We start from the raw sequence: 13,471 nt of genomic DNA, 5'->3' as shown, positions 1-13,471 counted from the left end.
GGGCTCCTGAGGGGAAGCCTGGGCCGCAGGGCCTGGCGGGGGCTCCCCTTCCCCCCCGCGCACCCGTCCTGGGTTTTGGCCAAAATTAGTGGCAAATCCGGGGTCCCGGCTACAGCAGCTGCGAGCGGCCTCAGTGTCACTGCCCCAACCTCCCTTCTGCGGGAGAGGGGAAGGTTCTACCAGCTGCAGCTTTTGGGAGATCTGGGCAAGAGGCATCTTTCCGCTAGGGGGAAGGCGTCTGCAGAAACCCTTGGCCCTCGTGATCGGGAAGAAAATCCGGCAGCCAAGAGCCTTGTTTGGTCCGTGGGCAAGTGCTGCCTGTCACAACACCACAGAACTGATTTTGACCCACGTACCTCGTGTGCTCCAAGAAAAAAACAACCCCAAACCAAAAAAGTCCACACAACGCACCCCCAAAAAACTACATTCTTCCCACCTGCATGAAGAACAGTCTTCCCCGGGGTGCAAATTTGAATTATTTCAGGAAAGAAACTTAATAAAAGCGGGGCAGGTGACACCATTTGGCGCTGGGGAGCGCCTGGAGCGCAGCCACGCAGGCGGAGAGGGCACGGGCGGCCCCGGCCCGCAGACAATGCCAGCCTTTATCGCGGCGAGTCAGCCGGAAAGAATGGGAAACTGCCAGCTGGAACCCATTAGCTAAAATATTTGTCTTAATGGGCAGAACTTGCTCTCCCTCCCCGTATTCTGAGCAGTGACAGTATTTACACAGCTGTTTAAAAATACCCAGGAGGGTCCTGCCATTTGTCTGGTAAAACATGACAATGATTTTCTGCAAACTTTACCAAATCCTAGATACTTGCCACTGAAGTCTTGTTACTGTATTTTTCACCAATCCAATTAGCAAAACAAGGCTGGAAGACACTCGCGGCCTTCCTCGACTCACCGGAAAGGGAGCAGCAGCCCCACGCAGCGGCACGGGAGCCACGGCACCTTGGGGCTGCCCCTGGCAAACCTTCCCCTGCAGATACATCTGCGCTTTGTGTTAAAGGTTATCCATAAGAGACCCAGGTGATACTAAAATTGAAGGCCATTTTATTGTCATAGCAAATACCAAAATAAAAAGGCTTTTAATTCAATACGTAGTAAGATCAACGACTGTACTGGTAATGCATCGCCATGCTCCCGCCAGCAACTCCCAGGTATCAGCAGTGCCACAAACCTGTGTTTAATTTTGTTATACAGAACGCTTTGAAAACTCAGATCTTCATTTCCATAACCCGAAATCTTGAAATGAGGACAAAATGTCCGATAAATGCAATAAAGATTTATATGTAGTGACATATCTACTCTGGAAAATTAAGGAAATTATACAAATGATGAAGAAACCTGAATGAAAACACAACAATGGATTTTGGCTTGTGAAAACTATATGAATTAACTTTGTTTTTGCTTTTTCTGCTCTTATTACAGTTTAACTAAATTACAAGAATACCTTAGCAGTAATGTTTTCAATTAAAAAAAATCATTAAGACCTATTTATTCCAAACTATTGTCTTACTGTGGAGTCATACAAAAACATATTTTATAATACCACTTTGGCTTATTTGGGTCTTTTCATTAGTGAAGAATACTCATGTAAAAAGTTGGGTTTAGTTACCAATGGAAATCTCTAACATGAGTGTGGAACAATCCCAAATAAGATCACCCTCCAAGGTTTAGGTACCATTACCCCACTGCTTTCTGTACTCCCTGTCCATCACCTCCCTGCAGGGAGCGATTTATAAAGGGCTATGTTGTCTACCGGAGCACATCCCTCTAGAGATGGAACTTCCCTTCGCTCATCTTTTCCAACAAATACAAAGATGACACACAGGAGACGGGACTTTTCTCCAGCAGAAACTGATGCTTATCTCTTATTTTGTGTTTTCAAATATCAATAGTCACTTTCCTAACAGGGAAAACTGAAGTAAAAATACTGGAACCAGCAGCTGAAATTAATCAGATTTCTCTCTTAGTGTGATCGCCTTATTAAAAAAGCTAATGCATATTTAAAACACTGAAGAACAAAACCAAGTGTAGTAGGTAGCAAGTGTTTGGGGCACAAGATTGTAAATGCAATAGGCTGGTCTCTGACAACTAAGTTAGCACTTAAACTTGCATCATCTCTATTAGTATGTTGGCTGCAAATTATAACAGCAATTAATAAACAGGCTTTCCTGCCAAGTGGCAGATGGATTAGGGAGAGAGAAAAAAAAATGTTCTCTCTAGGCCTGAACTTTTGTCTTTAACACCCCCTCAAGTTTTGCACGTGTGTAAAATAAAACCCTATTACCTCTTTTCTTCACGTACCAGATGCATTCATCAGTTTTCTGAAGTGAAAGGTACATTATACAGCATTGTTCTGAGCGAAAAAGGAAAATTTCTCTTTGGACAGTTCAGACACAAGAGGTTCTTTTCTTTGCCCTGGGACTTTTCAGTACAATGTTTTGTGTCCTTTGCTACTGGTAAATCTGCCTTTCACGAGGTCTGTTCAGAAAAAAACAACCCAAACCAACAGTAACTTGGTTCCATTCATTTCAGTTTACCTGAATGTCCTATTTCTAATAAGACACTGTAAACACTAAAATACAGTCAGTCTTGCAGAGGCAGATAACGTACTGTAATGACCGCGGGATGAGTCATTCCAGCAGTTACTTGCCAGCAAGGAGTTTGCAAAAAGCAAAGTCAGGGTCCCTGAGACAAAAATTCTTTTCTCCCTAGTTTTTCTAACTATGACAGCCATGACAAGTACCATGCTTGCAGCCTGATTTCACTGAAGATCAAGTCCAATTATCCACTGGCAGGACGCTGCCTCCATCAGCATACCTACACCCCTCAACTAGCAGCTAAACCATTGGGAAAAGCCTCAAAGCACAGACTACTTTGCCCTCCTCAAATATGACAAATGGAAAACAAACCAGTGTTAAGATGCAGAAAATGAAGAGTTTGGGCCACTACCTGCGCGACAGATGGTCTAAGGCTTAGATCCCCCCATGGTAAGTAGGTGACCCGCAGGATTTCAGCTGAACTTCTAATTCGCTGCGCACGTGGTCTCAGCTGCCCTACCAAGGCAAAAACACATCGGCTCAGACCTCGGTAAAAGGTGGTTTTGTGCATTTGCTACACCCTGCACTCAGGACGGACCTGGGGCACAGACAGAGGCTGTTCGGTGGTCCCAGTGCCCCACACAACAGGCACTAACCTGCCATCTGGGCAAGGTCTGGGCCTTCGAGCAGACACACGTAGTGTACAAAAGCCTAGCACCTTTTGTTTTTTAAAAGGGGATTGAAATAAAGTATGCAAAATTTCCAACAAGAAAAACAAAACAACAAGTTGTAGCAGCAATTCCCCTTCCTCCAAAACCTCAAAGTTTCTTTACTGCCAACTGCTACGAGCCACCTCAATCCAAAGGGAAGCGCCCACCTAAGCTGGCTGCAGGACAGCAGCCTGCCCAGCCTCTCCAGAGTCACTTGGTCTGTGTGTCCAAGAGCAGGGAGAGGTGTGTCTAGAGGACACACCTGGAGATGGCTGCTTAGAAGTTACCAGAAAAAACACCCCATGAATACCAAAGTCTTTGTGTCTAATTGTCATACAAAAGTTTGAAAGGATTAAGTCTGATTCATCTTTTTCAGTACAGGAAAGGGGGAAAAGAAAAAGGTACTTCCCAGTTCATGTTTTTTTGATATAAAACGAATAGAAATCTTTCTTTTCAGTTGACATTATGAAGTAGTTTTGTGTCCTCGCTGGTTCCTGCCCCGTCCTCTTCTTGGATCCCTTCTGCCAGCCCCTCTGCAAATTTGGTCTGGCTCCCCGCATAGTCCATGAACATGTTGGGAATATCTTTGCCGAAATATATCTTGCTGTTTGCTGCGATAGCCTTGTATTTCATCAGCTGCAAGTACTCAGGAGTTAACTTCAGCTGCACAAAAAGAAAACGGATCACCAACAGCTCTGATTCAGTCAAAAGCAAATTTCTGTCATGAGCATGCGAGGCATCTCCTTTTCCACACCACTAGCAGGCATGCTCATCCTCTCTTCCGCTGAAAAGACGGAGTGCCCAGATGAAGGCTCTCTTTCAGTATGTCTAAGTGAAGCTCTAAATCCCAGTGACTAAATGGCAAAATGAGAAAGTGATGGAGGCAGCTGGGGAAACGTTCAATCCAAATGTACCGGAGATGGAGATGCTCGAAAGCACATAACTCACTGAGAGCCCTTGCAATGCAAGCTACTGGAGAGAAAAATACAACTGGCTTTTTTCCAGAGAGTAGATTGACGAGGCTGTTTCAGAGAGCAGAGCTCATTCGTTCAGGATAATGACATTATAACAGAGAGGATAGAATAACTGGGACAAAACCTGTGCACAAACATCCCAGACCTCTGCCCATTCTCACTGACCCTTACAAAAACTGAAAGTCTCCCTGCTGGGATGTCCTGGGAACTTGCTGTAGGCAGCAACAACCTGGCAGTTCAATCTCTGTCTCCAGGGGGTTTTGAGGGGTTTTTGCTTTTGCAGTACCAAGGCTTTGCCAGGCTACTTAGCTTGGTGTATAAGATCAGCTCCATTTGTTCTTCACCTGAACACCCATTTACTCGAAGGCTGCCTGTCACTCTAGAGACGTCCCTGCTCTGATGGCTCGCCAGCTCGCAGGCCAGAATGAACCGACATTTCTGGTTACAACAGTGTGAAAGGGCAACGCTGAAACTGGTATTTTATCTACAGAGGGAGCCACGGCCCCATTAACCAATAGCAGAGCTGTCTCCAGAGATGACCAGATATTTTATGTATCTTGACCTAAATTCATCCATCCATCCAGAGAAGAAAATGAATTTGTAAATAAGGATCTAATTGTTACAGCCTCGAGGAAAATTTTTCTGAGATGGCGGCTTTGTTTTGCTTTTTGACTTACCCAATAAGACACAACAAGGAAACAATAAACACAGACTGGTTTTTTTTGCTGAGTATTTCTATCCAGTCTAACGTGAGGAGCCCAAGGGAATGACCATACCTTGTTAGCCTCGGCTACTTTCATAGCAGTGTAGCATTCAGCGTCGGCTCTTGCCTTTTCTCTCGCAAGAAATGCAGCATCTGGAAGAAGATACATGCTCTCATATTCACTTTTTTATTTCCAGCCACGTTAGCACCATTTGCAGCTGGAAACTTTTTAAAGTGGCCAGTACCACATCTGAACTGCACTGGACACAACAAGGGGAAAAGGGAACAAAACGGGAAACCCAGAAACGGGATCTCAACTTACATCTAAAACGCTGCAGGATGACAGCACTGAATAAGTGAATTGCATCTGCAACTGAAGACCTCAAAGCATTTTATAAACATAAGGGTTTTATTACTCCCCCTGTCACACGGACTGGGAACACTCTTTCTTCTCTAGCCAGCCACTAACTCTCGTGCTGAAAACGCAGCAACTGTTCCACTGCAGAAGTGGTATTTACCCACAACATTTGCACAGGGCTCCAGGAACAGCACAGCAGGCTGCTCTGCAGATGAAGCCTGCAACTGTGAACGCAGTTCCCCAGATGGGATTTTGTCTGGGATACTGAGGTTAAGGTTCTGGCACGTAGAGGCAGGCAATTTTAACCTCTCCAGGCTCTGCCCCTCGGCCAGATGTTGGAGACCTGTTTCTCTGCAGCATCAACAGTTGTGTAAAGGGTCTGATCCTGCAGGATACTGCAAGGAAACACTCTTCCTTTCTGCATTGCGCTTTTTTCCCCTTTTGTTATCTATGCAGTGATAACAGTGGGGTATCAGTCCCCACGTTAAGGTAAGGTGAGTGTAATCTGTCTGGTTCGATGGGATCTCAAGACTCTCCTGTGACAGGCAGCCACCCGACTGTAGTACCTGCCAGGCTGGGTCTGAGAGTTGCACAGCTGGATAAACCATTTGTTTACCTGCACTACCAGGGGGTCCTGTGAGCTCCTACGCTTCAAAACCATGTAAGCAACTGCATGGCTTGGCCCATGACTTCTTTTTTTTGGCTACAGGGAGTGGTCCCGCTCAGAGACACCAGAGAGAACAAGGGAGACAGGAACCCTCCACCCGCACAGAGTCACACTGAAGGCCTGACACCCGGGGACACACATTTGTAAGAAATAAAACCCACCATATTTCTGCAAAGAGCTTCTTAATGAGAAGCTGCTGATCTGTAAAACTCTTAATTGGTTCCTCAGCGGCCTTCTGCAAAAGCTTGACAGGCCCTAGAATGAACGTAACTGAAAATAAGGCCTTGCCACTCTAGGCTGGAAATGGAGAGCCCTTTCCAGGCCCTGGAACTTCCTTGGCAAAGGATTGTATCAGATGGGTGGGGGGACATCTTAACAGTACAACCTCCCTAGAAAGATCACCTCAAGAAAGAGGGTTTCAAGAAGCACAGTCTGCAAAGAAACATTCCTACTCCTAACTCTGGTCAACCCTAGATCCTAAAAGTAGTCAGCTGCAAAACTAAAGGAGGATGAAAAAGCAAAAATGTAAAACAAACAGAGATATTACAGGGTTACTGGTTAAAGCAAAATACTACATTTTCAAAAGATGACACTCTCCTTCCCCTTCTCTCAATCTTTACCAGTTGGAAGCTACATAACATACCCCTGCTGTTGCAGAGTGTGTAACAGCCAGACTTTGTTTTCTAAATATTTCACGCTACACAAAAAACTAAAGCTAAATCTGTGTATGTCTTCTTCAGAGACAGGTGCTAGAAGAATCCTAAGCAAGAAAAGGATAGAAAGCTTCCACAACCCTGCCCTACTGCAGATAATCAAGAGATTATCTTGCAGCCACAAGAGATGTGGCTGCCCCCACAACACTGCACACTAATATTTTAGGATGCTTCCACTTCTCTGCGAGTTTGCAGCCATTATCCAAAACCTGGCATGACTTTTAGGAAGACACCAGCCTGCCATTCCCTTCTGCCGGACCTGTGACAACTACACTTCCTGCACTTACTTTAAATGAATAATCACCCACGAATCTGGAGTCAAGCTTCACTAACTCTGTCACTGCCCAAATATCCTGCACGTCTTCTATTATCCTGACCCATCTGCCCCACTGAAAACTCCACTGAAAGACAGGCTGTGAAAACGCCGGGAGAATCTGAGTATTCAGACACATTTATTCAGAACTGCAATGCCTTACAAAAGGTACCACATACATGGGCTCACACGCAAGATTCAGAGCAGTAACTTCACCCCTGCGAACATCGGCCTGGATTGAAGAACAGAGTCAATACACACCCTTCAAGAACTACTTAACTCCATGGCAAAATGCTTCAGGCACTTCAGATAAAATTCACCCCAGAACATTTACTTACTGGAAAGCTCACCGCTCACCTTCAATCTCGGAAATCCGTTTCTCTGTTTCCTTTTCCATCACTTTCTGTCCGTAAGTTATTTCAGCAACTTGTGCAATTTTTTCTGCCTCTGAAATGAAAAAAGAACACAGCCATGCTGTTGTCACACAGTCTTCCTAACACCAGAAGCAGCTTCACCCATGAAAGTCCTCCCAACCCGCTTCTGGCAGAAATAAATTGTGGGAAGGGGAAGAATTTTCAGTCCTCAGAAGGCATCAGTCTACGTTTGTGGGCAAAGCTGGAACCCACCTGAAAAACATTTTGAGTTTCTCTGCAAGAGTTTCAGATCAGCAGCAAACAGATGCAGCAGAGAGATCCCCAAAAGTGAATCAGGTTCACCCCTCGCTGGTGCCTGGGCTCCTTTTGGTGCCCACCCCACCGCACCCCCCGCAGTCAAGCAGAGATACAGACCGATGAGAGCTTTCTTCCTTTCTGTCTCCGCTTCCTTCTCCACCACCTTCTGCTTCTGGGCTGCAATCAGCAGCTTTGTCTTCTCACTCTCCCTAAGGAGCCAGAAGAAGCCAGTTACAACGTGTGAGCTCCCTGCAGTGTGTGGCCTACTGCATCTCCAGGATGAGCTGCTGCCTCAGTCCTCCCTCGAGCACCGGGTCAGGGGAGGCAGCAGTCGGGAGCGACTCCGTGTACCTGCACACACAGAGCTTTTTTCCTACATCAAGGCATCTTTTTCTCCCCTCCACAGCAGGAAGAATTTTCCACCAAGAGAGTGTGAAACACTCCCTGCTACTCTCTGCAGGCTACCACAACACCTCCTACAAGAGGCAGGTCACAGACCATGTCTAAGTTTTTAGGGCTACTGTTAATGAGGAAATTATTTAAACAAAGAAATGAAAATCCTCTAAAAGCCTTGCCCTCACAGATGGTTATTCTTCATTTGGAAGTATCCAGCTTTGAAATCTTCCTTCACTCAATCAAATGGCCCTGTGCATTTTACATGCCAGAGCCTTTTCTATCTTACCGTTTGGTACGTTCATGTTTTAGAAGCGTGTATATAAATAAAACGCTCCTGCTCCCAATCAAGGAAGAGAGATTAGAGACAAGAAGCCTCTCTCAACACATATCAAGTCTCTTTCAACATACATCCTGCTGTATTTACGGCAACAGGTGACAGGCTGACTTGGGATTCTGCCTATCATGACCGCACCACACACGACTCGCCATGATCCCAGGAGGTCACAGAGACACTGGGGAAGCAAAATGGATGAGAGGGAACTTATTCTGGCCTACACAGAGTGTTGGCAGAGTGCTCAGAGAACATAAGCACTTCTGAATGATCAAGTGCAAGGGAAGGCAGCTGGCTCAGAGCATTGAAAAGGGATCAGTATGTCAAGTGCTATTAAAGAAAGTTATTTCAAAGCTTTGCAAGTCTTCAGCCTGTTGAATCAACAGTTTCTCCATCCCAGTCAAACAACAGGATTAGTGGTGGAATCTGTCCACCTGCCACTCACTCACACGCCCTGGGAGGCCTCTTTGAAAGAGGGCCAGTGTCAAGAGGAAGGAGCCCCTGGGCGAGTAATTTCTGTGCTCAAGTGTTCAAAATGGAGAAGTATCTTCCAAGTCAGCTGTGCCCTGGCAGGCACTTCCAGTGACAGCCACGTGCTCATCTGGTGCAGCCTCACCAGAGCCTTTCTGCACGGCAGCACGGGGCCGCGAGCAGGCCTGGCAGAGGGCACTCCGATCACTGCACGCTCTGAAAACACATTAATCTGGATGACCGATTCCTTTTGGTAACACAAAGGTGCAAGTCTCAGGCACTTACATGAGCTCATAATTCCTCCGGATTGTTTCAGGGATGTTTGGCTTTGTAACTCGAACTGCCTGGAAAGAGAGACCGAAGAAAACATAGGCAAGCAGCCAACAATCAAAAGCCAAATGGCCCCCGAGGCTGCAAAGGGAGGGGGAGCTAACACGTAGGGCATGCTCTGCCACACAAAGCTTTCACATGCTGCAGAAGTCGTGACCAGAGCAAACACAGGACTGAATGATCTCTTGACGTGACAGGAGATTAGAACCCGGGTAAACCAGTACCCAGAATAACACCAAGAAACCCAAGACATCAAAGCTATGAAAGGATGGAAAGGATACTGATCTCATCCCTCAAGTTAAAGTCTGTATTATAAAGCAGTTTTCTAAAAAAGTTTCACAGTTTCATATTTCCTTTTAGCCCTTACCCCTCCTTAAGATCTGCACCTTAATTATGTCAAAGTGGAATCCTGATTACCTGTATAATTAATCCAGGGGCCATTGTAGTTAGGTCTTGCTGTAAGGCCAGTTTGAGGTTTTCATCAATCTGATCTGATTGGGGGAAAAAAAAGAAAAAATGTAACAAAAAACCCCACAAGGCAGCTTGCTGTCAACATGTACAGAATTAGCTGGAATGACTCAGATTTCTCATTCCTGGAAAATCACTACAAATCTAAGTTTGATGTAGAAGTGCTGGGCTGAGAAGAACCATCCCTGACCCCAAGGCAGGTTCCCATCTCTCTCAGCACGTCAAGTAGCGTTGACCAGCACCAAACACTTGGGACAGACTATAGGAAGAAGCCAAGCATAAAATCAAACTCCTTCCCATTTCCCATAACCTGCAGTCTGGAATCCTTCCGAGCCAGAAGCAGCATCTTTACAGTAAAGAATCTCTGCTCTAACCCACTTCCCCACTGACATCCTCTCAACTAGGTCCTGAAGTAACATGGCCCAGCTAAACTGTGACTGATTAGGAACGGCATCTGTGCCAGCAGCAAAGAAAATGGAAAGGCAGAAACGTGAAATGGCTGCATTAGTTATTTTAATAGGCTGCAAAAAACTCATCAGTAATGTCTGCTTGGCTCTATGGGTAACGGTTAACTCCAGCGTAGCTAAGAAATTTCCAAAGGAAATAGAAACCAAAGCCCTGGTTCAGTGAGAAGCTCTAAGGACAGCAGTGTTTCCAGTTGGGGCCGGCTGAGAAGTGCACAGGGAAAATAAAAATGTAACGGCTTTGAAAATGATCACATCACACTCCTTGATCACTTGCTTTGGTCCCAATTTAGCGATCTGGAACTCACACTCCTAACGAAGTTCAGCCAGGAGTCCGGGAAACAGCTGTTATCAGTTTCCTGCACCTGCTCGCAGATGTGGGGGCAGAACACGACCTAAGGCTGCTCGAAACGGGCTGTGCCCCATCGCGGAACCCCCGAGCCAGAAAACATTCAGCTCAAACAAAGAGTTACACGGGAGTTTATACAAGTTCCTTCTGTGCAAATCAGCGGCTTTGAGCCCATTTCAAGCAGTTGTCGTCAGCAGCTGCCAACATCTGGAGTCTCCATCGCCAAAGAACCAGTACACCCGCCAGCACTCCCATAAAGGAACTGGGGGGGGAACTGGGCCCCAGTTCTGCAGCTTGTGCAGAGGCCCGGCAGGATGCGGAAAGCCCAGCTGAGCAGAGAACAGGAGTTCACAAACATCCCGTGTTCTTTCAGGCACAAATTCTGTCCATTTGGGGTCCTAAACCACTCACAGCAACACTTTCCCCCCAGTCAGCGCTGCTGTGGCGCTGAAACGCTGCGAGGGATTTCTTGTCAGTGCAAAGCCATAAATAAGACACTCAGCACTGGCAGCGATTGGTCTATTTCTACCAAGAAACCACAACTTTTCTTTAGAGTCTCTCGCAGCGTGTCCTTCCAGTGCCCGTGCTGCCCCATTTCCCAGCAGCCGGAGGTGGGGGGGTCAGCAGGCCCTTGCCAAGCAGCCTCGTTTCCCAGCGCTCACTCGCGGTGCCAGGGCACGTGAGGCAGCTGATCAAACCCACAGGCCAGGGAGCGCTCGCTCGCACTTTCTGTAACAGCGCAGAGCAGAAGACTGCCTCTTCCATCTGGACTAGCAAATGCTGCCACTGATTCAACAAGTCACATTTGCTAAACACACAAATAATGCTGCAGAGTTACTGCTCCTCTCCCTAAACCCTGTTCCTGCTGGCAGGTTTTTTGTGGTTTTTTTTTTTTTTGTTTGTTTGTTTTTTTTTTTATTACAACATACTGAAGCACTCAGCACCAAAAGATAACAAGGAGTAAGTAACTATAGCTGGCTAAGGACCCCGATTCCAAGCAGAACGGACACTGGATTAATAAGTAAAAAGCCCATCAGTTGGGGCAGTAAGTTCTGCACTAACAGACCATGCAAATGATCAACAGAAACATCACTCCAACAGCAGAAGGGGGCTCACCGAACAGCTCGATGTAGACCTCCTGCAGTGTGTGGACGCTGCAGAACTGGTTCAGCTCATGGTGAATCTTGTTGAAGATGAGAGCTTTGTCATAGTCGGCGGTGTAGTTCTTCACTATGTCGTATACTACAAAAGAAAAAAAACCAAACCAGCTGGGATGGAGGGATGGCTCAGGTTGGGCTGAGCACTTGCAGCAAAAATTTGTGGCCCAGCCCCAGCAGGCAGAGCCGCAGTGACACTCTGAAATGAGGAACCCACCCCCAGGAGAATTCTGCACCACAACTGCTTTGTTCGGGGAAGTTTTATTCAGCACTAATATTTCATAACACCCTGCCCGATATTCTGTCACGTGCTTTGTGAACAGAAGGACAGTGACCAGTGCCAGCCCTTTCTGCAGGATCTGCAGATGCACGTGGGCTGTGTCTGAGCTGCAGGACAGAGAACGGTGCTCTACCCACCACGAGGGACGGGCGTCCTGGGGCTGACAGGAACCAGAGGTCTCCAAGCGGGCAGCGACGAGCCAGGCAGTTACACCACACTTGTAACCAACAGGACGTTAAAAGTCAACGTTTGGAAAAAAAAGGCTGCACAGGTTGTTCTCCTTGGGCTCCAGAGGCGGCCTTCTGCCCAGACACGTGTCTCCCCCACCTCTCGCACACATCATTATTCAAATCAGTTCTTCACCAAAGTGTAAAGCCCAGTGGGGCCGTAATAATACAAATAACACAAGTGATGGATGATGTTCAGGTATTAGTGAAGCAGCTAGCAGCACAGAACAAGTATGTGCATGAACTAATAAGCACACAAAACGTCTGGGAGAGCTGGTTTAAAGTTTATGCCCAGGAAGTACAGGGCTTTACAAGGTACACAGGGGACACAGGCGGTAGGCCCAGTTCCAAACCAAAGCGCAGCCACGGGCAACCTCTTGACCCCATCACACACCAGCAGAAGCACCAACAGCTCCGCGGGGCTGGAGCTGCAGGGGCACAGGGGAGGAGCTCACCTGCACTCTGGATGAGGAAATTCACCACCTCGATTCTGTCGAAATAAATCATCACTCCTCCACTGCCAGAAGAAGAAAAAGGAAGAGAGAAAATGAAGTGTGCTAAAGGCCAAGCGCTCTGCCTGCGCAGCAGGGCAGCTCTGAGCAGGGGACACTCCCCTCTAGCGGGCTGAGGCTGCGACTCGCCAGCAAACCCCCAACGCCCCTCGCCTCGCACCAGGCTCCTGGTTTCAATTACACACATCTCCAGAAACTGGAGCATGAAAACGTGTGCCCAGGCTCAGAAAACTCAGTGCAGGCCCTGAGGATGGCGGCACATAAACCATCCCAGCGGGGTCGTCAGCCAGGGGGTGACGCATCACTGAGACTTTCAGCAATTTCATCTGGAGGGGTGGCAGGAAGCGCAGCCCGGGGAAACAAATCTACATGTTTTAAAGCATCCTGGAGCAATCAGTGGGGAAAAAGGGGAAAGGATCCAAAGGTTTCCAGCAAAAATGACAGACTGCAGGAGGTATCAGCTGAACATCTCACCTGGTACCACAAGGAACGTTCTTCACCTCATCTGTCTGCAACGTGGTCTGAAGAGAGATTTAAGAAAAGCGGCTTAAGAGTCAGGATTTTCCCTGCGCAAACCCTACTTGCTTCTAAGGGTATGAAACAGCCAGAGGTTTCTTCCCACATGCCCCCCTTGCACCCCTCGGGGAAACCACTAAAAGCCAGACCCGAACCTGCCTCGTTCGGTCCCTCGTGCAAAGCTCGGCGGGCCGGTCCTGAGAGCCGCTTCTCCCCCGGTACCGGGCACAAGCACACGCCGCCACCACCGCGCGCCCCCCCAACCCAGCCCAGACCCGGCGTTCACCACAACGGCTCCCGAGCCACCACCCCGCG

The 13,471-nt window shown here is 47.4% G+C and overlaps 1 protein-coding gene across 1 annotated transcript in view; it reads right to left on the bottom strand.

The window, feature by feature from the left end:
- Positions 1-1,036: 1,036 nt before the first annotated feature.
- The window catches only part of ERLIN2 (ER lipid raft associated 2), a 13,843-nt gene continuing 1,408 nt past the window's right edge, over positions 1,037-13,471 (bottom strand). Inside the window, exons 2-10 of the mRNA XM_026863024.1 lie at positions 13,115-13,166; positions 12,584-12,645; positions 11,581-11,706; positions 9,601-9,674; positions 9,139-9,197; positions 7,773-7,864; positions 7,342-7,431; positions 5,007-5,086; positions 1,037-3,919 (exon numbers count right to left, since the gene is read on the bottom strand). Coding sequence (XP_026718825.1) covers positions 3,710-3,919; positions 5,007-5,086; positions 7,342-7,431; positions 7,773-7,864; positions 9,139-9,197; positions 9,601-9,674; positions 11,581-11,706; positions 12,584-12,645; positions 13,115-13,166 — 845 coding nt within the window. The 3' untranslated portion in view covers positions 1,037-3,709. The remainder of the gene's footprint in view (positions 3,920-5,006; positions 5,087-7,341; positions 7,432-7,772; positions 7,865-9,138; positions 9,198-9,600; positions 9,675-11,580; positions 11,707-12,583; positions 12,646-13,114; positions 13,167-13,471) is intronic.

Source organism: Athene cunicularia, assembly GCF_003259725.1.
Source record: "Athene cunicularia isolate RWA chromosome 22 unlocalized genomic scaffold, athCun1 chr22_part1, whole genome shotgun sequence".
Classification (NCBI taxonomy): domain Eukaryota; kingdom Metazoa; phylum Chordata; class Aves; order Strigiformes; family Strigidae; genus Athene; species Athene cunicularia.
The sequence above is the reverse complement of the archived record's forward strand: the minus strand, read 5'-3'. Positions and strand labels throughout refer to the sequence as shown.